At 32.9% G+C, this 23,613-nt stretch overlaps 3 protein-coding genes across 3 annotated transcripts in view; 1 reads left to right on the top strand and 2 right to left on the bottom strand.

The window, feature by feature from the left end:
- Positions 1 to 376, bottom strand: part of LOC134827817 (26S proteasome non-ATPase regulatory subunit 1) — a 46,316-nt gene extending 45,940 nt beyond the window's left edge. Inside the window, exons 1-2 of the mRNA XM_063840656.1 lie at positions 240 to 376; positions 13 to 130 (exon numbers count right to left, since the gene is read on the bottom strand). Of these exons, the coding sequence (XP_063696726.1) occupies positions 13 to 130; positions 240 to 267 (146 nt within the window). The 5' untranslated portion in view covers positions 268 to 376. The remainder of the gene's footprint in view (positions 1 to 12; positions 131 to 239) is intronic.
- A 74-nt stretch (positions 377 to 450) lies between these two features.
- LOC134828730 (pyridoxine/pyridoxamine 5'-phosphate oxidase-like) lies at positions 451 to 1,742 on the top strand. The gene is made up of 2 exons (XM_063841719.1): positions 451 to 572; positions 631 to 1,742. Exons 1-2 carry the CDS (start codon positions 530 to 532, stop codon positions 1,308 to 1,310), a joined length of 723 nt encoding a protein of 240 aa, XP_063697789.1. The 5' UTR covers positions 451 to 529; the 3' UTR covers positions 1,311 to 1,742.
- Positions 1,743 to 3,625: 1,883 nt separating this feature from the next.
- Positions 3,626 to 23,613, bottom strand: part of LOC134833126 (diacylglycerol kinase eta) — a 33,781-nt gene continuing 13,793 nt past the window's right edge. Inside the window, exons 3-9 of the mRNA XM_063847350.1 lie at positions 14,694 to 14,774; positions 11,305 to 12,150; positions 9,820 to 10,226; positions 9,441 to 9,566; positions 5,814 to 7,927; positions 5,220 to 5,586; positions 3,626 to 5,166 (exon numbers count right to left, since the gene is read on the bottom strand). Of these exons, the coding sequence (XP_063703420.1) occupies positions 4,020 to 5,166; positions 5,220 to 5,586; positions 5,814 to 7,927; positions 9,441 to 9,566; positions 9,820 to 10,226; positions 11,305 to 12,150; positions 14,694 to 14,774 (5,088 nt within the window). The 3' untranslated portion in view covers positions 3,626 to 4,019. The remainder of the gene's footprint in view (positions 5,167 to 5,219; positions 5,587 to 5,813; positions 7,928 to 9,440; positions 9,567 to 9,819; positions 10,227 to 11,304; positions 12,151 to 14,693; positions 14,775 to 23,613) is intronic.

The raw sequence follows: 23,613 nt of genomic DNA, 5'->3' as shown, positions 1-23,613 counted from the left end.
TAAAAATCTCACATTTTCTCTACAGCTTCCGAAATTTCGGGCCAGAACTCGTCGACGATGGCATCGAGTTTTTTCAATGCAAAAACCTTCAAGTCCGAGAGCGGTTCATCCAGCAAGGAGATGATACCAGCTAAAAAAACGAGAAAAGTAAGTAGTGTTAACCTGAGTGACAAAGCAGTTTTCCCAAATATTATGGAATAATGAAATTTTCAAAGAAAGTACAGAAAATTTCTACTTACCGGCAGACGTTATTGTCACATTGACCATTTTTAGTCCTTACAATTGGTGTTTTTCAGATATTTTCACTTTAAAATTCGATAAAAGTCGGGATGACTCGCAGTTATTTTGATTTTGATACACTTTATCAATTTCATTCGTCCCAAAATCGAATTAGCAAGAACGAAAATTGGTTGAATTAGCAGGTTTGGCGATTTTTTAGCGGTCGGGCAGAGGGCGCTGTAGGTCAGACCGGAAAATCAGGATATTGATAACACGATTGCAATTTAACAGTGAAAATTCTTATTTTTTGATGCGTATTTCGTTGTTTAGAAGGATGTCAGTCGATATTGCATGTAAGTAAAAATTTTTTAGAGTAAGAGGTAAAAAAAAATTAGCTAAATTTCATTTTAGCTCTTCGTTTGAAATACAAAACTCCAAAGGAAGTTTTCACCGAAGAGAGCATCGTCAAAAAGGAGCCATTTTCCCTCTTTAATCAGTGGTTCCAAGATGCTTTGAACACGCCCGAGATACTGGAGCCTAATGCCATTGCACTCGGAACCGTCAACAAAGAAGGATTTCCCAGTTTGCGATATGTCCTGTTGAAAGACTACAGTCCCGCCGGCTTTACGTTCTTTACAAACTACGGCAGCCGTAAGGCACAGGAGATCCAGGACAATCCGAATGTTGCGATGACAATCTATTGGACGCCCTTGCGTCGTTCGATCCGCATCGAAGGAGTTGCTTCGAAGATTCCGCGCGAAGAATCTGAAAAATATTTCCATTCCAGGCCGCGAGCCAGTCAAATTGGCGCATTGGCGTCTCCACAAAGTACGGCAATTCCCAGTCGTCAGTACTTGGATGATATCGAGAGTGAAATTAAAGCAAAGCTCGGGGAGGATGGTGAAGTGCCGCTGCCAAATTGGGGTGGATATCTCGTTGTGCCACGCACTATCGAGTTCTGGCAAGGGCAAACAAATCGTTTGCACGACAGGATTCGCTTTAAAAAGTTTGATGGTGATGTTAGTGCATTAGATGCCAAAGTAACGCATGTTGGAGAAGATGGATGGATCTACGAGAGATTAGCTCCTTAGGAAAAAACATGCACTGAGCACCAAATCAAAGTCTTCCAAAATTACGTAGTGATATATTGGGTTTAGGACGCTCCAAACGATACTCAAAAATAAAATGAAAAAATTTTAGGCAATACTAAAAATAGTAAAAAAATTTCAAAGTGAAATGAAAAATTTTCTTAATAAAATAATATTTTCAATGATTTTTCATAATTTGAGAGCAAAAAAAAAAATAAGTGAAAAATTACTAAAAATTAAAATTTTAAATTTGTTAAAAAATTCGCAATTGATTTTAATTTTAATTACGTTAATCAAAAATAATTAAAAATTTAAATAATTATTAAAAAAAATAAGTTGGAGTAAAACAAGCTAAAAGTTCTATAAACATTTATAATGGGGAATTAAACTTTATTTTTGAGTTTAATTTGGAACAAGGTTATTTAGAAATAAAACATCATTTGTAAGGTGAAAATGAAAAACAAAAATCTTTATTATTTATTTTTTTTATCCTTCTTTCTTACTTTACTATTTTTTTTTGTTGCTATTTTAGACCATTCTAGTTTTATTTTTTGATTGAATTGTGTTTTGTGGTGGAGATTTAAATGACATTCTGCTCAATTTTTCAGCACTTATGGTTCTCGTTATTAAAAAAGGCGTTTCAAAATAGATTTCAAAAGACTTTGAACAATATGAAGGTATTTAATAGGGAGGATATAGAGTGCAAATTTTTGTTGAAAATATCTTAAATAATTTGCATTGATGGTAACAGTTACAATTTTAAATATATTTTGTTTTGTGTATTATTATATGTAATGTATATTTATGAATAACAATGTAATATTTTTTTAATTATTTTAGTTAATAAACACTGGATTTGGATCACAATAACTTTTTTTTATAAATATAATTATACTTTTTTTTACAAAGACTCGTTTTAATTTCATGTGGTTTTGAAATACGGATGTGAAGAACAAGATAATATTTGCTTCATTTAATTTAATTATTATATTTAAATATATGTAGGTTTGTATTTTGTTCTTTATTTAATGTTAGGTATATTACTTTTTAAGTATTTTTGTTTTTCTTATTTCTAAGAAGTTAATAAATTTTAATTATTATTATGATTACTTTATATATAGAATTTTTCTTGATTGTTCACGCGATTTTAAGTCTGATTTTTTTTAAATTAATATTATTTCTTTAGATTAATTAAAACAATATTTATTTAAATAAGTTTGTAATTACTATGAACTTGGATTCTATTAGATGTAAAAAATCAACATTACAATATCACTTTTCAAGATCTCGTTAAAAAAAAATTTTTTTGCATTGAAATTGATCAAAACAATAAATTTAAAATATTTGTTTACAGCAATTTAGATAAATTACATTAAATATTTTTGTTTTTACTCTTATAATTATTAATTATAATATAATGCTTCTTGTTTAAAATTATCAATCATTAATTAATTAATAAATATTTAGAATTTTTTGTGTAATTTGGGTTTCTTAATGACTAATAAATTTTTTATAGTTTCGTTTTTTAAACATTATTCATTAATGTTAATTTTATAAATATTTGAAAATTTCTTAAAATCAAACAAAAATATAGATTTACGACAAAACTCTTTTCATAAAAAATCATCAAACTCTTATTCTAAATGGTAAAAGAATTTGACAAGTTTTTAATAAATATCATCAAAAATTCTTTTCATGTTATTTTTCGCAACCCTTGTTCACGATGACATTTAAAAAAGGGCCATTATTTTAATTATCACCTTGAACGCCAACACCATTGTCGTAATTGAGTTAAACTTTGAGTTAAACTGCATTATTGCAAATTATTTTGACATTACTTACGTTCCTATTTTAGAATTTTTAGAGATTTCTTTTGAAATATCATTTTATTTTTTTTTTACAAGTATTATTTAAATTATTTTCACAAAAAAATTAAACAAGTTTATTTAAATATATGCCTATTTTTAGGTTGTTTATATTTAAAATTTGCTTTGTGTGATAGACATTGGCTCATACAAATGTATAATAACATTTGAACTTAAGTTCAATATTTGATTCCCTTTTCACTTAAAAATATGTTTATGTAAAAAATGAGACATTTAAACATCTACAAAGATATCTGGATTAAGTAACAAATTAACATTAAAGAATTTTATACATTTTTTTGACAAAATTTTTGATTTTTTGTCTTTAATATTTTTTGTTTTTCTTTCACAAGCGAACGGAAACTCAACTTTGCGAATGTTATTTACGCAATTCTTGATTTTACATATTTTACTTATTAATTATAAAAATTATCAGCAAATACTGTGGTCTATTTGTATTTGTGTTAAAAACTAGATATTTTGTGAAAAGGAAAGAAAGTAAAAGAAGCTTCTCAGGTATAAATGATTGTCCCAGAATTTTCTTTTTCTTTCTTTTTTTACATCAGTTTGTCTCTAAAGATATTTAAGGTGAAGAATAGAAGGATTTTAATAATATTTACTTGTTGTTATTTTTATATAAATTTAGAATTTGGAACGTATTTGATTCTCTTAAATCTAAAATCGGGGCTTAAAATGTTTTAATTTTTCACTAAATCTAATCATCATCATCGTCGGATATTTGTGAACTAGACTCGGAACTATCTAGAAGATTGAGATGTCTAGTGTTGGAATATGAGGAGGAGGAGGTTGAGGTGGAAATGGCGGGATCTACTGGGTTCTCGCGATACTAATTTTCCGACAGGTCCTTTATGGCCTGCAATATGCGCTTGATATGTCCAATTTTAGTGACGCCCAAGTCCTTGAGATCGCGTCGTGTGAGTTGCAGCAACTCCTTGCCACGTATGTCATTGCGTACAAAGCTATCGATGTACTCGGACAGCTGCATCGCCTCGAGCCACGTAATGACCTCATTGACGCCCCACGTGTTACATGAATCCCGTGACGAGTGAATTTTGTTCGTTGAGATGGATTGTTTGCGTTCGCCAGCGAATCGCATCCAAAACGGTCTCGATTTCTTCCGTGTATCGACGGGATCGTCATTTGGCGCCAGGACATTCAAATACGCACGAATTTCACCCGTTTCCGACTTGTGAACCGTGCATCGGCGCAGCTCCATTTCCATGTTTGCCAGACCAACGCTCAGTTTAGTCTCCAAATCCTCGCGCATAATTAACGTTTGTCCCTGTTCCCGCAACAACTCGCACGTCTCCTCGTACAATTGACGCGCCGTTTTCACGAGTTCCGTCAATTGTTTTCGCAGATTAGGTCCCTCGATAATTTTGCCGCCCGGATGAATCGCCTCCAGGGCGTCTCCGGTCTTCATCGCGACAGCATACAGACCAGCATGCAGCTGCGGATGTGATATAATCAAAAGTTTTACCCATTTAACTAACGTACTACAACACTCAATGAAATTAATTAGCAAGTAACTTTCGCGTTCCGTAAAGAGCCCATCGGGTGTGGGGCCGTCGCGTCGTTCACTCTCGCACACACTCGATGTTTGTTCGCGTGTCATCGAGATACTTTGGCGGCGTTTCTCTTGTTTGTGCTCCCACGACTTCAGAGACATCTCCAATGAACGATTTCGACACAACATTTGTGAACGATTTTTGTGAATGATCCTAATTACACCCGGTGGTTGATACCATGCCTCGCCATCCACTTGAATCGGCATATATTCATCGCCCAAGATGTTTATTTGAATACTTTGACATTGTGCAATTCGATGATGCTGCAAATTGATTAAACGCGACGCTGCCATCTGGACTGAACCAAAAACGGCGACTACTTCCAAGATACGATCATCGAAACTGGGTGCATAGAAAATGTCATCCTCCTTCTTGGTGCCCCAGAAATTTGTACCGCCCATGAAACTATAAAAAAAAATATTAGAAAGTAACTTTTAAAAAGTGTTAAAATATCTTACCTTGGAATATTTAAGATGACGATTCCCTGCAACGAAGGCAACGGTATCCTCTGACCATCGCACTCTAGTTGGACTCGTTGTTCGAGATTTTTGTATGTTCGTTGTAACCATTGTTTGCTGCCCAAGACACCGTACCACATGTAATTCCTGGCTCGTGACCTGCACTTCTCAGGATGTTCTTCGCGTTTATTGTGGAAATCCAGTGAGATTTTAGCATCGATTCCGATTCCAAAGTAATTGTTCATGACACATTTTTCGTAATATCCTTCCATCAGCGTCTCATCCGGATCCATTAACGGACTAACGGCTGCACAAAGTGTATCTGCGTTGGCCAACAAACATTTAGAGATGAATCCACTATTGACATCTAGATGAAATTTCAAAGAAAGTAAAAAAATAAGTTTTTGTTCAATTTCAATTTCAAATGAGAATTTTTTTTAAGCCACGTGACCTAAAAATTTTTCAAACCAGACCTAACCTGATAAATTTTCAAATCACGTAACGTGAGATATTTTTAAACCACGTGACTTGACACATCATTTTTGTGGTTTTTTGATTGAAGAAGAAAAAATACATAAACAAAAATTTTCTTACTTGGCCAAGATGGAAGTTGCACAAGAGGATTGATTATGGGAAGTCGTTTATTCATCATTCGTTCTCTCTCACGTTCCTTTTCTCGTTTCTTTTCTTCCGCATGTTTGTCTTTCTCACCAAACATCGTCGAACCACTGTACAAATTCGATTTTGAGGCTCCCAAGGACAACGGATTTGTTTCGTTTGGCTTAAACAAACTCCCAACTGATATGCGTCTCGTTGCCGCTGGTGAGCAATTTAAAAATCTGACATGTTCTCTATCGAGTCCCAGCAAATTTGGATTATTCCCAGAATGACGTCTATTCATCTCCATATCCTTCGGTGCCAATAAACTCGGCGTATGACTTGAGTGTCGCCGATTTTCATTGAGTTTCGTCGATCGTAACTCATGATCGCTAATTGAAGGCGAAGGAGGTTCAATGACAAAACTGATATGAGGAACTTTTTTCTTTTTAATTTCATCTTTTTCACTGGTTTCTTTGGAATATTTAGTTTCGCCGTCTGTCTCAATGGACGTCGCTGCATCATCCAACTTCAAATTTGGAGGTTTGCCTTTGGTTTCTTTGACCGTTTCCTGGTCCGGTTCCGACAAGTCTGAGTGCGAGCCCTGAATTTGAATCTGAATGGCATCCGTGAGTCGATTGTTTTCCTGTTCGAGCTTCAATGCGTCCTGACGTCTTTTAAAAGAGGCACTTTTGAGTGATTTTTGCCGTTTAAAACTCTTGCGCGCAATATCGTTTTCGATGTCGAACTGAGCCAAACTGGGATAACGTTTTGGCTCGGCTTGACGATTTTCCGTCAACTCGAACAAACGATTCTCAAATCCGTATTGGCTGGAATCGCATTTTGTCGCCGCCGGTGTCTCGTTGCTGTTCTGTTGTTGTTGTTGCTTCTGAAGATGTTGCTTTAAGCTACGACGACGAGATCTTTCACGTTCCAGCGTACACAAAGTCGAATCCTCGGTCATCGTGCTGTCCTGCAACGCTCCGAGCAAATCTTGTCCAAGCAAGGAACTCACGTCATCCAGCAAACTTTCGCCATGTAGCATGTCGGTGTTATCACTCGCATCCGGAGAGTCAATGTGATTAATTTGATCAAGATCCAAATCGTTCAAATCTGTCACCAACTGTGAAATTTCCGATGGACGATCCAGAATTTCCGATCGAACGCTACATTCTTCGTTGCTGATCGTCGAAAGTAAGTCGCTGGCTTCACCAGGAAGCTGCTCGTCGCTAGACGAGTGATGTTGCTGCTGATCTTTTTGCAGGGCATCGGTGTCGATGATCGTTATGTTGTCGCCCACGTAGACATTTTCCGCAGGTAAGCGCTCTAGGCCATCCATGACGTTAATTGCAGGAACTTGAAGCGAGTTATTCGTTGTCATTTGTTGATTTCTCAGTAAATTCCGTTCAAGCACTTCAATAGGCGTAAATCCAACATATTCGTCTTCCTTGGGTGCCAACTTTCCTTCTGCCACACTATATGCCTTCGCTTTATTCAGATCAAAGTCGAATAAAATAGGTTTCGTATCATTTTCCAGAGTCACACTTGTGGGTGCCGTCGTTGCAACAGAATCCGACAAATACGTGACTTTCAACGAGCTCGAATCCACTTTGATTGTTGTCTTACCGGAACCCGAGCTGTCCTCATTCTCCTCCATCAAAGGCGGTTGCGCTGCAGAGCATCGACGCGAATTCGGATCAGCAAATTCCTTTGGAGCCGGTAAGTTTAGCGTGTTTAGAAATTGTTCGTCAACGGAATCACGACGAATGTCAGGCAACGGGGAAATGCATGTCAATCGCGTGTGTGACGGCGAAGGAGATAACGAATGGGCGATTGGCACGGGTGAGCTACATGGTGTGGTGTCAGCTGATGACGATTGTTGCACTTTGGGAATGTGATCGACGCGTAACGAGAATCTCCGAGTTGGTTTTATGTTTGGACGATCTTGCCAGTCGATGCAATTACTCATCGCTCGTTTCAAACTATTGGCACGACATTGAAGTGCTTCGCGTTCCGTTCGTTTCATGCTGCGACTGATGCGTTCCTTCGTGTTCAGATGATCCTTTTCGAGCTTGTTCACAGATGCACGTCGTTGCTCCATGTTGGGAAAACTAGAAAAGAAAATTTGTGAGAAAAGAAAAAATAAAAATTACCGTTCCAAACGAAACTCAAAAATAAGGCGCCATCCATTTACGGCGGCAGCAGTTTGAGGGGGGATGGAGGTCCATGAATTTCCGATGGATTTTGACGTAGGAGGAGGGGGGTAAGAGGAGGATACGACATCGTGTAAATTCTCTATAGTTAAGATTTTTCGTTTCAATTTTTCACAAATATTTAAGCGCTAGAAACTTTTTTGATCTGTTTCTTAACTTATGAGTAAACTGAGTAAACATATACAATTTTACACAAATTTCCACATAAATTTGAGCTAATTTTTAACAATTTTTGTTGAAAAAGGGGGGATTTTACTAAAAAGTACGTCGTAAATTAGGGGGCGTCTTTTAATTTCGACGGTTGCCGATTATAGGCCCTCCTGGGTGGGGGTCAAAAAATGTAATTTTTTATCCGACGCCTAAAGTCCAAAATAAAAAAATGTTTTCACAAATTATTTATTAAAGAATTTTTTTTCTAAATGAAATTTTCAATCCTTAAGGTTATGACGTTATCCGCTTCATCAAAAATGTACAACATAGCGATCGAATTTATTATGTGCAAATGTACTAATGCTTCACAAATTATAAGTTTTTTGCAAGTTAAAGCCATCATCTTTAAAGCGGTTAATCTTGACTTTTCAATTTTATTGCTATTGTAAGTTAAATTTACGGCAATAAGTATTTTACATTTTCTATGATTTGTCTGATATTTAGCGCATTTGTGACAAATTTCCTCTAGCGTAAATGTAATACATGATGTTTTGAGACATTGATGTGGCTTTTTGCAATTTTAACATTATCATGGACCGCCTGACATTGCGTTTCATCACGTAACGGGCAATTTATAGTTCCTAAATAGTTGTTACTTGTTACCTTTCAAACTGTTTTATTTGATCCTATGAACATACTTGATATTTATTAATTAGTTTACTTTTAATAAACTAACGCTCATATACTCATACAGAATTAATTCGATTTTAAGTCATAATTTTTTAAGCTCATTTATTGTTTGTAAATTGATTACTTTTCCATAGAACGTTTTAATAGTCATTTTTACATGACGTTTTTTAAGCCATCATGACGTTTTTTTAACAATTTGAAACTGATTTTTGCTCATTTATTGTTTGTAAATTGATTACTTTTTTTAATTTTACGACGTCGTACATTTCTGCTTACCCCCCCCCCCCTCGTTGGAATCCGTCGTAAATTTAATGAACCCCACCCCCTATTTAACTGCCAACGCCATTAATGGATGACGCCTAAAATATATTTTTATAATTTTTTATTAACAAATAATTAAATCATTTTTTTGTTCATATTTTATTTGTTCATATTTTTTTAAAAACCTAATTTTAAAACCAAATTAGCTCGAAAATTAAGTCAAAAAAAAATTTTTATTCTAAATCAACGAAATATATTTTTGAGTTTCATTTGGATTGGCTTTAAACAGAAAACAGTGAGAAAAACTTACTTGTCGAACGGACGTTCTGTGGATCCTTTTTCCGCAATTTCCTTCAACGTTTTCAGCAATTCATCATCACGATGCAATCCATTCTCTTCGTCTCTCAAGGTATCAAGTAACATGCCAAGCTTTTGTCTGTGTCAAAAGAATAAAGAAAAAGACGAAAGTATTTATAAAAATATGTCACGTCTCTAGCATTACACGGTCTTTATGTACACACTTTCGTTCTTTCTTTCGTGTCATGTAGAGGAAAACGTAAAAAAAAGAAAATAATTTGTCTTTTTTTTTCGTCGTTATCATCATTCTACGAAAAAAGTATTTCGATAGCCATTTTTTGCGGTTCAGTGTTTCCCTGGATCTGTGATCCATTTTAATGCACTTCGCTTACCTCAGTAAATCACATTTAATGGACAACTGCTCGTCCTCCCGGTTATTCTCCGTTACACGACTGATGAAATCATTTACGACCTCACATAAGATGCGCACAGATGTTATCATGACATCAAAGTCGTCTGTCTCAATGATTGATTGCAGGTGGCAAAGTGCCGACGTTTGGTACTGTTGCAACATCGGATCCGGGCCAGGGGCCGAAATTGACATTTTCGGTGTTCGTACGCCCACTGTCTTCTCGAAAACCATTAAACTCCATCGATCGAGGAACTTTAGGCTGGATTTTTCGTAACGTTCCAGCAGCATAGCGAGATTTGTATCGTCATCACAAGAGCTGCCCCATCCAAGTACGCGAGCCAAGTCATTACCTGTTCCCAGCGGTAATACAGCAACTTGACATTGTTTCTAGCAATTAAAAAAACAGAAATTAGCTAAAATGTTTTTAATTGAGTAATAGAAATTTTTAAATGGCATATCCACTAATTTGGTCACATTCCTGCATCGACAAACATAAATTCTCTTAGTAATTCGCCAGCTTTTTGTCTAGATGTAATTTACCTTCGTCGTTTTTTGTGGATGCTTTGAACGTAAAAATAAAAGCATGATATGTCTTTTTCGTGACAACATCAATAATAAATGAAATTTTCTCGATTTGCTTCTGGCAAAAACCTTAACGACCAACTACGATTCTATTCTTTCCTTTTCGTGTCTCTTTGATCAGGAAGGAAAACGCAATTGAAACGATAGGAACATGAAATCTAAATCCTATATTTTGTTACAGAAATCATGTCATTTCCGAAGAAAATTGTTCAAATATCCGTTTCATCAAAGTATTTACGTTATCTCTTAAATTTTCTCCGTTCTTTCGTTTCTCAAACGATATGAGAATTTCTAGATCTAAAAGCCATAATTATTGCAATTTAAGAAGTTCCGATATTTTTTAAAACCTATTTGTCTCTTGTCCTATTTTGTAAGTTGAGCATTTAATTGAACAAAGAAAAGGAAAAAAAATCACAGAATTCAAAAGAGAAAATTAAAAAAAAAATTTAGTTATATAACTTATAAAACTTAACTTTTAAAACCATTTTTCAGAAAATAATAAGCTGTACATATTTTAAAAAAAATATTTTTTTAATTTAATTTTTTAGAAGCTCCTATAGTTTTTATGTGAAAATGGAGTTTTCAGGTCGTTTTGTGAATATTCATTATTACCAACGCGCAATTTAATATACAAAAAATGGTAAATTTCTTAATTCTTAAAGTAGACATTAATCGGCTGAATTTGCCATGTCAGTGTTAATAAATTGTTTAAAATTGAGTTGATTGTAATTCTATGAAAAAAATTAAATTTGGCTTTTATTTGTTTAATGAAAAACGAATACAGTTGAATACCAATTTTAATTACAGACGCCCAAATTGGCGACGACAGGAATGTTGGCATGCCTTAATTACACATTCAGATATGTATAATTTATGTACTTACTTGCATATCCAATCGATCGATTTCACTTAAAACCCATCCAACAGATCCGTCCCCTGAGCAAATTAAAATGCGAAACGGGTCAAAGTGTCGAAACAGGCGCAAACCAAGTCCAGGTCCCGTAGATATTAGGTCAAACACTTGCGCAGGATTCAAAAGTTGCTTGAACCTCCGTAGAAATTTGACTCCCTGATTGTCACCCGATTTGCTGTTGACGAACACCAGCAAGGGTGAAAAAGTTCCCTGGGGCCTCACAACATCCCACGCATCATCGAGACCGATACTGTGAAGTGACGTCGGTGGCACCACGGATACCTTCGCTGGTCCCAACGGACATCGAACATGAGCATTTGGACGACATTGCGTATGCACTGTTGATCGGCACCACAAACACCGCCAATCCTGCAGCCGTAACACAGATCCGCACGTTTTATCACAGACAATACATTTGGCTGACACCGGTAAATTTCCCTCCATCCACTGATGCGGCATCACAATGTTCCCATCCTCGTCCTCGATTATGTCTTTGCCCACGCTCGCAAGCGTCGTCCATTTGCAATTGGCAATGGCTTTTGCGGCACACCTCTTGTGCACCTTACATTTGCATATTTCGCACGAGAGACCGTGCGATGTGACGCCCGAGAGTGCTTCGCGACACACGTTGCAGTAGGTGGGCCGTCCGTGTGACGTTGCATACCAGTTATGGTGTCCGGAGAGGAAGTCGTGTTGATCCACCGGTCCGGGCTCGAAGAATTCTCGTGCAGAGGCGGCTTTCAATGCTTGCAACCAGTCTTCCATTTCACGACGATTTTCGGCACACAAGACAAGAGATCGATGAGGTGTAATCAGCTGCAAAGGAAAATTAATCTTTTTAAATTTATATCGAATTTGAGCCATTAATCAACTTGACGACATCGACAATCTTCTCCCTTGACAGAATTTTAATTAAATAACATGCCTCTTAGTCAACAATTTGAACGCACTCAAGGGGGTCTGCTTTCGACATATTTGGGCCCGTCTCATTTTTGTAACAATTTCAAGTGAACTTCAATCACAAAGTGATTTGAAACACACAGGTAAGTTGACCTAGCATGCTAACTTATCCATAAAATTCATTTTCCACACTTCATTTAACAACAAGAAAGCTACTATTTTAGTGAAATGTCAAATGGAATGGACACTTGTTAATAATGTAATGACATGTCATACAAGACGAGAAATTATTTTGTGTGCTGTCGGACATTTGAAACATTTAGAGCAAGTAACGAGAAAATTCCATGACCTGAACGTTTGGCACGGACATATGTGCAATTGAAAACCTCGTAACTTTTCTTCTAAGAAATGTCTGTTTATTTTTTTTTTTTTACTTTTTACTTATAACAAGCCTCGTTTAAATTAATTGCTCCAAGGTTCGCTCTTTTCTCACGTTTTTCAGACATCGTTGCGATGTAATCTGCTCTCATTTTAAATAAATTAATACGTGCTGCCTGCCAGTGGGATTTTCGTCGAGCAGATGTCTATAACAAAAGCGAAACCAATAAAAATACACACACACTTCACTCTACTTGGGCACATACACACACGATATACAAGGATTTAAGGACCCATGAAATGTAATAATGGTACTTCTTATGAACTTTTTCATCACGAGATGCGAGGAAAGTAGGTACGTGCTTGTCTATTTAGTTTATATTTTGAGCACCCAATTCAACAATTTGATAGCAAAAGTGATATATGGCACGATTTTCAACTGTGTCTAACCATCATGGCAATTTTTGATGGATTGCCATCCGAAATTGTCTGTTGACACAATTGTTATCCATACGAAAAGAGGAAACCTATACTTGTGTTTAGTAACCTTAATTGGGATATTGTTCGTCATAAGGTATAAGAAAGTTAGGGCAATGTAAAAAATAGTTGAAATGTTTTGGATTTCCTTCTTTGTATTTTTAACGAAATTTAAAAGAGAAATAAGGAGTATTAAAAAGCAAGAGATTTATTAGTTTTGGGCAAGTACAGTTTTTAGCAATGTTTTTTTTTTACATTTTTCAATTTTTGATAAAGAAAAATATTCCTCTTAATTTTCAAAAGTTCGATTCATTCGATAAAATTTAATCATTTGATTTATTGCTTTTTTTAAATTCCTTTTGGAATGTTCACTCCGTTCCTAGTTAAATGTAATTTTTGTGTATTTTTTTTTTGTTTTAATGAGAAGAGATCAGGTATAGGTGGTGCAATGCACCAGAGATGCCCCCAAAAAATTGTGACCCGCTCAAGTGACACGCACATTGCTTGTTGTGTAAAAGATTTTTTTGGTAAAAACTCTCTAATTTTGACGAAAAACAATCAAGAAAAAAATAAATCAATAAAAAAGATTTTTTTACATATATAGGTAAATTTCGATTTAAAAAAATATCATACAAAAAAAGAGTTTAACTTGCTTTAACGACAAATTTGCTTTAACGACAAATTCACTTAAAAAACTTAGACGATTTTTTTAAAACATTATTTTTAAACCTTATATTTTATCTTTTAACTTATGAGTTAGTAAATAGTTGATTTATGAGTTAAAAATAAAAATAATTTGAATTAATCAATTTTTTCATGTTTAAAAATGTCAATAATAGCATGAAATTTTTTCCCTCACCAAAGTATAAAAAAATTAAATTAACCCGAATTGAGAAAAATAAATAATTTTAAAAGTTACTTTCAGAAAATCATTCATTGATAAAATACAGCTAAGAATATTTTGTTCTGCAACATGATATCATAAATAAAATTAGTTACAGCTTTTTAACAAATCCGCTTGAACAATAAAGATCTTTCATCGTTCGCCTATGAGACTAATTTTGCCAATATTATTTCCCTATAAATATGCGAGTTAATTCGTGCATAAAATTTGCAAAATGAATGTTTCATTGTCCTTGTTTAAATGCCATTAACATGCATCATCATGATATGCGGTGTGCTGTACAAAGTGTGAAGGAACATGAATTTATTGTTTCCGATTGACACACGTTGTTAAAAAAAAGTCTCACTGTGACGCAGGTAAACAATTTAATGACAACGTAAATAAATTTAATGGTAAAATTTTATATATATTTACATTTTTTTGCGTCTTTTTTCGACGTGTTTGTTATGCTCAATCGTTAATCAGTCACGTATGAATCATAAATTTGATAACAAGCTCGGTCATGATTACGAGGGAGTTCGTATGTGGAAAATACATAGTCGAATTGTGTGAGTTCGCGCAAAAATTTTCTTTCATCTTTACACTTTTACACGCGTAATACGATTAAGAAATACACATCAAATAATCATCAATTCCGAGAAACGCCTTGTCGTCAACGGCACATTGTTACAGTGTAGAAAAATTGAGTGATAAAACTTACCTGAAAGCTGTGATTCACGTTCTTGATGCTACACTCAGCGTAACATAAATTCGACAATTCAATCTCATCAAAGATGTCACTCTGTAATGGCAAAAAGGTATAAAGAAATCATTAAAATCTCTCGTCTTTATCTCCTTGCTTCGAGCAACATGTGGTCGCATTTTTTTTCGTGCTCAAAAACAATCTTTTATTCATGTTTTGTCTTCGTTCTCCGTCATTTTCGTTATAAAACATAAAAGAAAATCTCGCATAAAATGTTAATGAGCCTCAAGTAAGCAAAAGGATCGTAAGTGACGTAAATATCTACAAACAAATAACAAGAAAAGAGAAAATTAGAAGATACTCGTTGTTCATCCATTGATAAATATGACGAGAGTCAAGGGATTACCGAAGACCATTGTTATTAAAAATCTTTTCATAAATAAATGAAACTTTCTTTGTTTACTGGAAAAAAAATGGAATAAAAGAAAATTTTCATTGTGTATCGAAAAATCTACCGCCAATCAAACGGTCCTCGAGGGAATGAAAACCGTTCAAACAAGAAAAAATACAACAGTATGGAAATATTTGACCTAAAAATTTTACCTGCAGATATTTTACGTTCATGTCAACCCATTTTCTCATCGTTTGACATTCATTTCAATGAGTGCGACAACAGCAAAATGCGGTTCGTACTCCATCATCATTTTATTTTGATTACATTGGTGCTGTGTTTCAGTGTCTTTCAGTATATTTCATTGAATAATAACTGTCAAGCGATGCGACGATTTTTACTTTGTGAAATTTTATGGAAATTTGCATAACAAATGTTTGAAAGAAGCGATCAAAAATTGGACAGGAAGGACGGAAAAATGGCTGAAATATATCGGTAGTGTAAATATTTTTTTTTTTAGTTATTTACCTATTTATTTTACTTATTTTATTTATTTTTTTTTTGCTAGTACAAAGGAAACTCAAAAATAAAATCCCATACCATAGAAAATAAGTGGAAAAAATAAATGGTAAAAAATTTTTGTAAAAATTTAATCAAAAATTTTATTTTAGTAGTTGCAAGAATGTGTTTCTTTTTTTATAAATTTTGTTTATTCTAACATTTTAAAAATGAAATATACCATAAAGTAAAAAAAATGCTATCAAATTAAAAAGTCTCTCATCAATAATTTTTGACCAGATTTATCCTCCATTTCATTTTCAAAAATTTTGATTTTATTTCTGAGTTTTATTCAAGTTTCATTTAAAGTGGTCATAAATATTTATTTATTTTTTTAATTTAAAAAAAAATCATACCGCATTTCGAAGAAAAAATGCGGTATTAAACTCGACTTGTCGTCCGTATGTGTGTCACCTGTGCCCCAAAATGAGGAGTATGAAAATGTGACTTGAGGAGTGCGAAATCGTAAAATAAGGGGTACAAAAAAGCGAAGCTTTTGGTGAAGAAAAGCTTCAGACGACTACTTTCTCTATTTTTTTAATAGTTGGTTAAATAAAAATCTTGGTTGAATAAAAACCTCATAAAATCAACCACAAAAAACTTTTCTGGAATTTTACATTTTAATTCTCCAAGTTTTTAAGAATGAAATCCAGTCAGTCCGTAAAAATGTAAATAACAAGAAAAGTTCTCTCGATACTGTACTTGACATTCAATATTCGGTGCACTAACGAAGACTCTACATTTTTATGGCTAAACTTTTGCGATCGAAGGCACACACAATATCAATACTTTTTGAAACTCTGCCATCCAATCAGAAATAAAACTTTTAGCAGTTACCTATTTACTTTTACTTTCGTCTTTACTTTCACACATCTCGTCATCTAATGGCCGTGTCGTCAACAAAAAGTCCAAAAAACTTTTATTTTTTTTTTCTTTTTCAATGTAACAGATCCTATTTACCAAGATAATTAGTGGAAACATTTTTCTGTGATTACTTTAGGGATTTTTTCGTTTTCTCGTTACGAACACGGCAGAAAATCTGTGTTTGCTACATTATTATTTTTTTTATATTCAAAAGTTCAAAACTTTTTGATTTCATGCTAAAACAAAACTTTTAGAGCTGAGGATTATTTTTTTGTATGTTTTGTTTTTATTTTCGTGTGCTACTTGCTGTGTATTTTGTATAAACGGTAATCTGATTAAATAACGATTTTTCTTGAATGTTTAATTTATTTTAATAATTTGGGTCGTAATGATCATTTAGTTATGGACCGGGCGTCCCCTCTTGTTATATTTTTTGCGAATTAATGCGCCATAAATAGCAGGATATTTTTCAATTATTAAATAAAAAAAATTTAAAAAGTAAGTTTTCATAACAATACTGTTATTTGTTATTATTGCAGCTTTACATTAATTTTCCATTATTGTGAAAATGACGTCAGAAAATATAGTCTACTGTTACATAAATTTATTATGAATGTTCGATTTTGCAACAAAAGCCGGATATGGAGGTAGCAATAACAAATATTAAAAAGGATCGTTACTAGATGCGAAAACTATGTTAAATGCGACCTTATCAATTATTATTATGTGTATGAAACAAAAACATGCTTGGAATACATTGAATTCCTTGTTACGCTCAATTTATCGATAAAATACACAGATGAGACAGACTTCTTGGAACAAATAATAAGATGCAGATTGAGAAAGTATTGTAACATGATTGTATTTGTTGATGAGACAGTTGATGTTGATATGACACAAAGAAATAAAAATTGAAATGTAAAAATTACTCAGCAGAATTCTTTATAATGAGGTTTCCAGTGACTTTTCTGGAATCTTATTTTATAGCGATAAAGTCACAAACGGAAAATCTTGTTGAGTTTCATTTTTTATTTACGTCAATGATCGTTTTTATTATGTTTTGTAATGCAAAACTACCCATGAAGTTCGTTTATACTGTCGATTTTTTTGGTTCGCAGAAGTCTCTCCTAAAGCTATGCAATCAACGCAATTTTCAAAATAAATCGAATAAAATGTGATGAACTATATGCAATGAATTTTACACGTCAAATTTTCATAATTTTCCACGAATCATCCCACAATCATTCTTTTAGTTAAACTCGACTAAATCTGATACATTAAAAACCCTAGAAATTCGCGAAGCAGAATTTGAGGTTTTTCATTACAAAATTTATATAAATTTTGAAAAATTATACAAAATATTTGATTGAAACTTAAAATAATATAAATTTTGAAATGCAATCATACAAATCTGTTTCACGATTTTTTTTTATAGTTCGTCAAACTTAGGTAGGTGAAGGTTTAAAAACAGAAAAGTTAGAACAACGTATGGATTTTCTCAAATATGACGTGTAAGTTTAATTGCATACATCATCGCATTCAATTCGATTTATTTTTAAAATAATGTTGATTGCATATTTTAGCCCTTAAAATTAGTCGACGGGTGAAACGAAGTTCACGGGTGGCGCTAGTTTTATTTACATAGATAGTTCTTAGTAGTCTTTAGTTACTACGGAGCTGCACGTGCCTTTTAACATAAAAAAACATGTTTTCATTATTTTTCTCGGGAAAAATTATACTTTTATTGTGATTCGCTTCATCATCTCGAAAAAATGATATCACATACAAATACAACAAACGAAGAAACGAAAAAAAAATTCTCAGAGGACGTGAATGACAGCGCATACGGCACAAAAGCCCCGTAAGTTTCACTGAGTCAGAAAAAAATAATAATATCAAAATTATGTGTCTCTTTTTAACTTTCGTCGGGAGACGAAGAGGAAACTCACTCTTGCTCGACGTTTTCTATATACGACGATAATAAAAGAGGAGAAAAACTTGACATGCAATAAAAAGCAAGCTATAAAAATTGTGTGTGTGTGTGTTTGCTCGTAAAAAGTGCTGTGAATGTGAATATAAATGAGTGAGTGAGCGAAGATTGGACGACTAGGAAATCTAGAAAAAAAATAATAACAACGCGTGTGTTACTAATGTGTCACAATTGTGACGTCAGTCAGTCACATAAACTGAATATCCCAGAGATGTGGAGGAAAACGTAAAATCTTACACGATAACTTGATAGGAAAAAGATGTACCTAACTAGAGTTACAAAAGATGTTCACTAATTAATACTTTATGAACTCTGAAAATTGTTTAAATTTTACTACAACATTTTATATGTACTAATAAGGGGGATTGTATCGCAAAACATTCCATAAAAAGGAGATCCATAAACTTTCCTTTGTTCACAAAGTCATGTTTTTATGTGTAACAGACGATGTTCATTCATAAATTCCTTTTTATTTATCCTTTTTACATAGTTTTTTAATGGCTTTTGAAAAAAATATACGTAAAAAGTTTGAAGTACCTCCTCTTAACCTCTTAAAAAACATTTTTAACGAACCAACATTTTAAGCAGCAAATTTGATTATACTACATATAAACATGTAAGCAGCCTGCATTTAAAAATTTCAAAAGGATTTCCAGCTAGAGTGAAAACTTGACTTTTGTGATCGTTTTAACGAAGGTAAGTTAAAAAAATCAATTATGCGATTTTTTGTGTTGTTCACTACTTGCATAAATTTTTATTTTTGTTTATTAGGTTTGAAAATGGCATCACGGCGATCCAAAGACCTATAGAGATCATCAAAACGTATGAAAAGGGTACTTGTGATGTAAAATTCACAACATTGCACTGCAAATAATCCATCGAATGGACAAAAAATCGCCCGGAGTTTCAAAGATTTATGTTATCCCATATATTAAAGGTGTAAATCTTCAAAGGATCACAAGCTAATGGGATCGCATTCATTTTGATATATTATTCATTGCTTCCATCTTTTTCAGTTGGCATGAATGGCGTGTCTCACAAGATGCTTGCGAGCTAGAAAGAATAATGTAACCGAATAAATCATCAAAATACTTTGCGGGTAGGCAAGAATAAAAGAAAAATAACAAAAAAAAACATCTGCCACATCTGGGAATTTAAGCATATCTGGGGCTTTACATAAAAACAACGTAATATAATCAAATGAATGAACGATATGTTGTTTCTTCCGTTTTTTGTGCATGTGTCTCAAAATAAGAGTTTAATCGAAACAAAAGAAGAATGAGTAATCCTTCATTGTCCTTGATGACTAATCCGAGAAAATGTTGATGAATTTTTTAACACCTTTTTCAAGTAAGTAAATATTTAATAAAAAAAAATTTGATCAAAAAACAATCGATATTAAACCTTATGAACTCAAAAAAATAAAATATTATTCCTCTAGGTAGGTAAATAATTTACAAAAAAAAATAGACTCATACCAAAATGAAATGTCTAGACCGTAAATTCAAGGAAAATTTTCCAATTAAGTAGATTTTTTTTGTAAAGCACTTGAAAACCATTAAACTGAGGATAACCATTGTTGGTTGTACATTTAATATAAAATTGTGCTTCAATATTCTTTATTCCAATTAAAGTATCGATGACGACTAATCTCCAATATCCCGCAATAATCTCAGAGAAAAAGAATGAAAAAAAATCCTATCATCATCATAATCATCATTTGCCGAAATAAATATCGTTACCTGTCCCAAAATAATTATCAGATTAATGTTCATGGCATCATCTCGTAACAAAAAAATTTTATCGCTTCTCTCCCAAATTTATTTTCGTGTGTATCGATATCGTAATTATTATTATTACATGCCATTGTCAGGCGAAGGAAGAGAAGAAATGAAATCTCTCAGGGAATACATGATTGGATGAATATTGATTGAATTTATACCTACAATTCGTTAAATATTCGCTGGAATATTGCTTGAGTTTCGGAACGCGTACGCACGAATAAAATGGAATTATTGGTTATTTATAATGTGCAGTCTAATTGTATGGTACATGTACTGAATATTTTGTTTTGGTACAACTTACACACGTCAACGTAAAAGCATTTTAACTGTCAGTGCCTAATGTAAACAATTTTCCGACAAAATGTTAAGCAGAAAATGGAAGGACGAGCAGACACAAAAAAAAACACAATTCAGGAAAACCGTAAATTGTTGCCAATTAAATCCTAGCTAAGCGATAAAAGCTTTTTGGCTGTGTAAACACAAGAATAATGGGAGTGATTGAAAAGGAAATGGATGACTTGTGCGTATTTTTTGAGGTGTAGAAAGAAAATACGTTTTGTGAAAGCAAACATACTTAGTCCTTGACATATAAAGCCCTACCAGAAAAATCGACAGGGTTTACAGATTGACAATAAGACGTAATTTTCTTATAATTTTCCCAGAAAACCATGAAAAGTGAATGAAATTATTCACACGAGGCTTTGATATTGCTTCCACGTGGTTGTTACGTTTTTTTTTCTTAGGATTCTTTTTTCAACATTAAATAGATAGATTACAAACATCCAACGTTTTCCCAACGAGACAAACCAGAAACTCTTGTAAACATTAAAATATAGAAAATTTTAATTTCACAACTTAGTTTGTAGATGACAATCAGAAATTTACGTTAATTGACGTTGAGACAAGAAACAAGATTATTTATCATGTACAAGAAACTACAGAGATTGATAAGTGCATTTGCATTTTATGTTCCATTGAATTTTACACAAACAATGGAAAACCACTGGGTTGTTTTTTTCCTAGGAAAGTCGAAACAAGGTAACAACTGGGAATTCACTAAGAGGAAACTTTAGAGTCTAGAGCCACTAGAAAGCTTATTCGTATAAAAATGTAGAGTACAAGAGAAGAGAAGCACTTGAAACCGCTATTATTTCCTTAATTAACGTCCACTAGAACTAGGACAATGTAACTGTATTAAAGGCAATGGGGCTTTTTTTAAGAGTTTAACTTTTCAGAGAAAAATTTTCTCAAAAAAAAAAAAAATTAGGAAAAAATCTCCAATGAAATCTTGGAAGGCCTTATTATTAATCTTTTTTAAAAAGTTGACATCAAAAACTTGAATTTTTGTAAATTTTATAGATTCCGACTAGAAATATTTTAAATCTATTTTTTTTAACTCTTAGACTAAGAGTCTTAGTCGAAAACAAGTATTTTTTGGCTCAATTATAGACCTAGTGATTTTTCATTCTGTGTGTACGTAACTTATGAAGATGTTAATGGATGTTCTTCCGTTCCTTTGTGATAAATATGTACTTTGTATTTTTAACACAATGTTTACTGCATAACATAATATGCTTCCAAGCAAAAACAGAGCACAGGAAACATGGGTAAAAATTAATATTGATCGGGTAAACAGATTCCAACACAACGAAAAATAATAATAATGATGATGATACCAAGAAAGTAAGCAAACAATAAAATTATTGATGCGAGAGATTCATATGCGTAACGATGATGCGATTGAAAATTTCTAACGAAAATTTCATCATTTATTTACATTTACAAACACTTGAGACTGAAAATTTGTGTATGTTAATTATTTTATATTTCATGTTTGCATGACCAGACAGACAACAAACATGTAAAATGCTATAAAATTACAATAGTGCACTCGAAGGTTTTCAACATACATGAATATAAATGTCGAATACATTTCTTTTCTATCTTCAGGGACATTGTATAATGTTATATTATTTATTGCCTCATATGGACAAATAAAGGTCATTTTACCTGACCTCTTTTGAAAAAAAAGAGATTTCCAGAGCCTTAATTTATAGAAATTGCTTTGTCTAGACTCTGACTTCTAGATTAATAATTATTCTCTCTGATTAACGTTCACACAGAAGAAAAGCTGTGTTGAAAATAAAAGAAAATTAAATGTGATAAATATTATATGAATGACTGTTTCCGAGAAAAAAAGATGAAGAAACGCAAAAAAGAACGAATGAGTACATAATTAAAAGTTAAATAATTAAAAATATGAACATTCTTGAGCAAACATTTTTTACTCTTTTTGTACCATTCCTCTGCATTTTTTTGTAAATTAATTTTTTCTCTCATTCAACAATTTTTCACCTTTTTTATTTATTTCCTTTTACTCTTTTCTCTCGGTTATCTTCAAAAGTCCGGAATCACGAATGACTGAATAAATGCTGTTAATAATATATCGTAGCAGAAGATTAAGTTATACGATAACCAAAAAACAGAAATTTATTGTTTTGTGTTTAAAATCGACCGAATAAAGGACCAAAAAAGCGACCCAACACAAAGGGATGCGAAAATTTATTTACCTGAAAATTATTATGAAGGTGTGACAAGTGTCTTATGTCTATTATATTTTGTTATCTTGGTATGAAAATCGATAAAAGATCGTCGAAAAAGGGGTTTTTGGAAGGTTCAGAGTTCAAGAAAATTGATTTAGGAAGATTTTCATGCATAGTTGATTTTGTTTTTTTTTTCTTCTTTTTACACGAGATCTTTTAAAAGCCTGAAATCGCCGGAAAGATTTTTTTTTGTTTTGATACTGAAATAAGATCCGCTGGTCAATATTATCATAAACCTTGACTGTCAATCTCAAGGCACTTTGCTACTGTTGTCCTAAACAAACAATATTTGTAAAATCTTTTTTTTTATTGATATTTGCACAAATATCAAAATAAATTATTATTAATGATAGGAAAACTTGGATTTTCATCTATCCATTTAAATTTTATGATTTTCTTGTACTTTGCAACTGAAGCAAAGACAAAGTAGTTTTTAACTCTTGTTTTGCATTGCTGAAGTTTTCTCATAATTAGAGTCATCTTACCAATATTTCAAGAATCTCAAGTTTTTAATGATAAATTATATATTGTTGAAATAAAAAATCATCCACTGCAAAACTTTTTGATTAAATCTAAAAAGTTTTTCGTGTGTAGGAGAGTCCTGACTTTTTAATGTGCGTTATTTTATTTTTTATATAGAAAAATATAAAATAAAAATTTTCCTCATAATTGAATAAAAACCATACAAAATTAAATTTTTTAATTGAAATTTGATAACCAATAATGTTGTGGAAAAAAAACAAAAAAA

Source organism: Culicoides brevitarsis, chromosome 1, assembly GCF_036172545.1.
Source record: "Culicoides brevitarsis isolate CSIRO-B50_1 chromosome 1, AGI_CSIRO_Cbre_v1, whole genome shotgun sequence".
Taxonomy (NCBI): Eukaryota; Metazoa; Arthropoda; class Insecta; order Diptera; family Ceratopogonidae; genus Culicoides; species Culicoides brevitarsis.
The sequence above is the reverse complement of the archived record's forward strand: the minus strand, read 5'-3'. Positions and strand labels throughout refer to the sequence as shown.

What these genes read in the sequence shown, in the direction of transcription:
- LOC134828730 (XM_063841719.1), top strand. Translation starts at nt 530, where the DNA reads ATGCGTATTTCGTTGTTTAGAAGGATGTCAGTCGATATTGCAT. An exon ending in GATGTCAGTCGATATTGCAT is followed by an intron (nt 573 to 630) that starts GTAAGTAAAAAT and finishes ATTTCATTTTAG; the next exon opens with CTCTTCGTTTGAAATACAAA.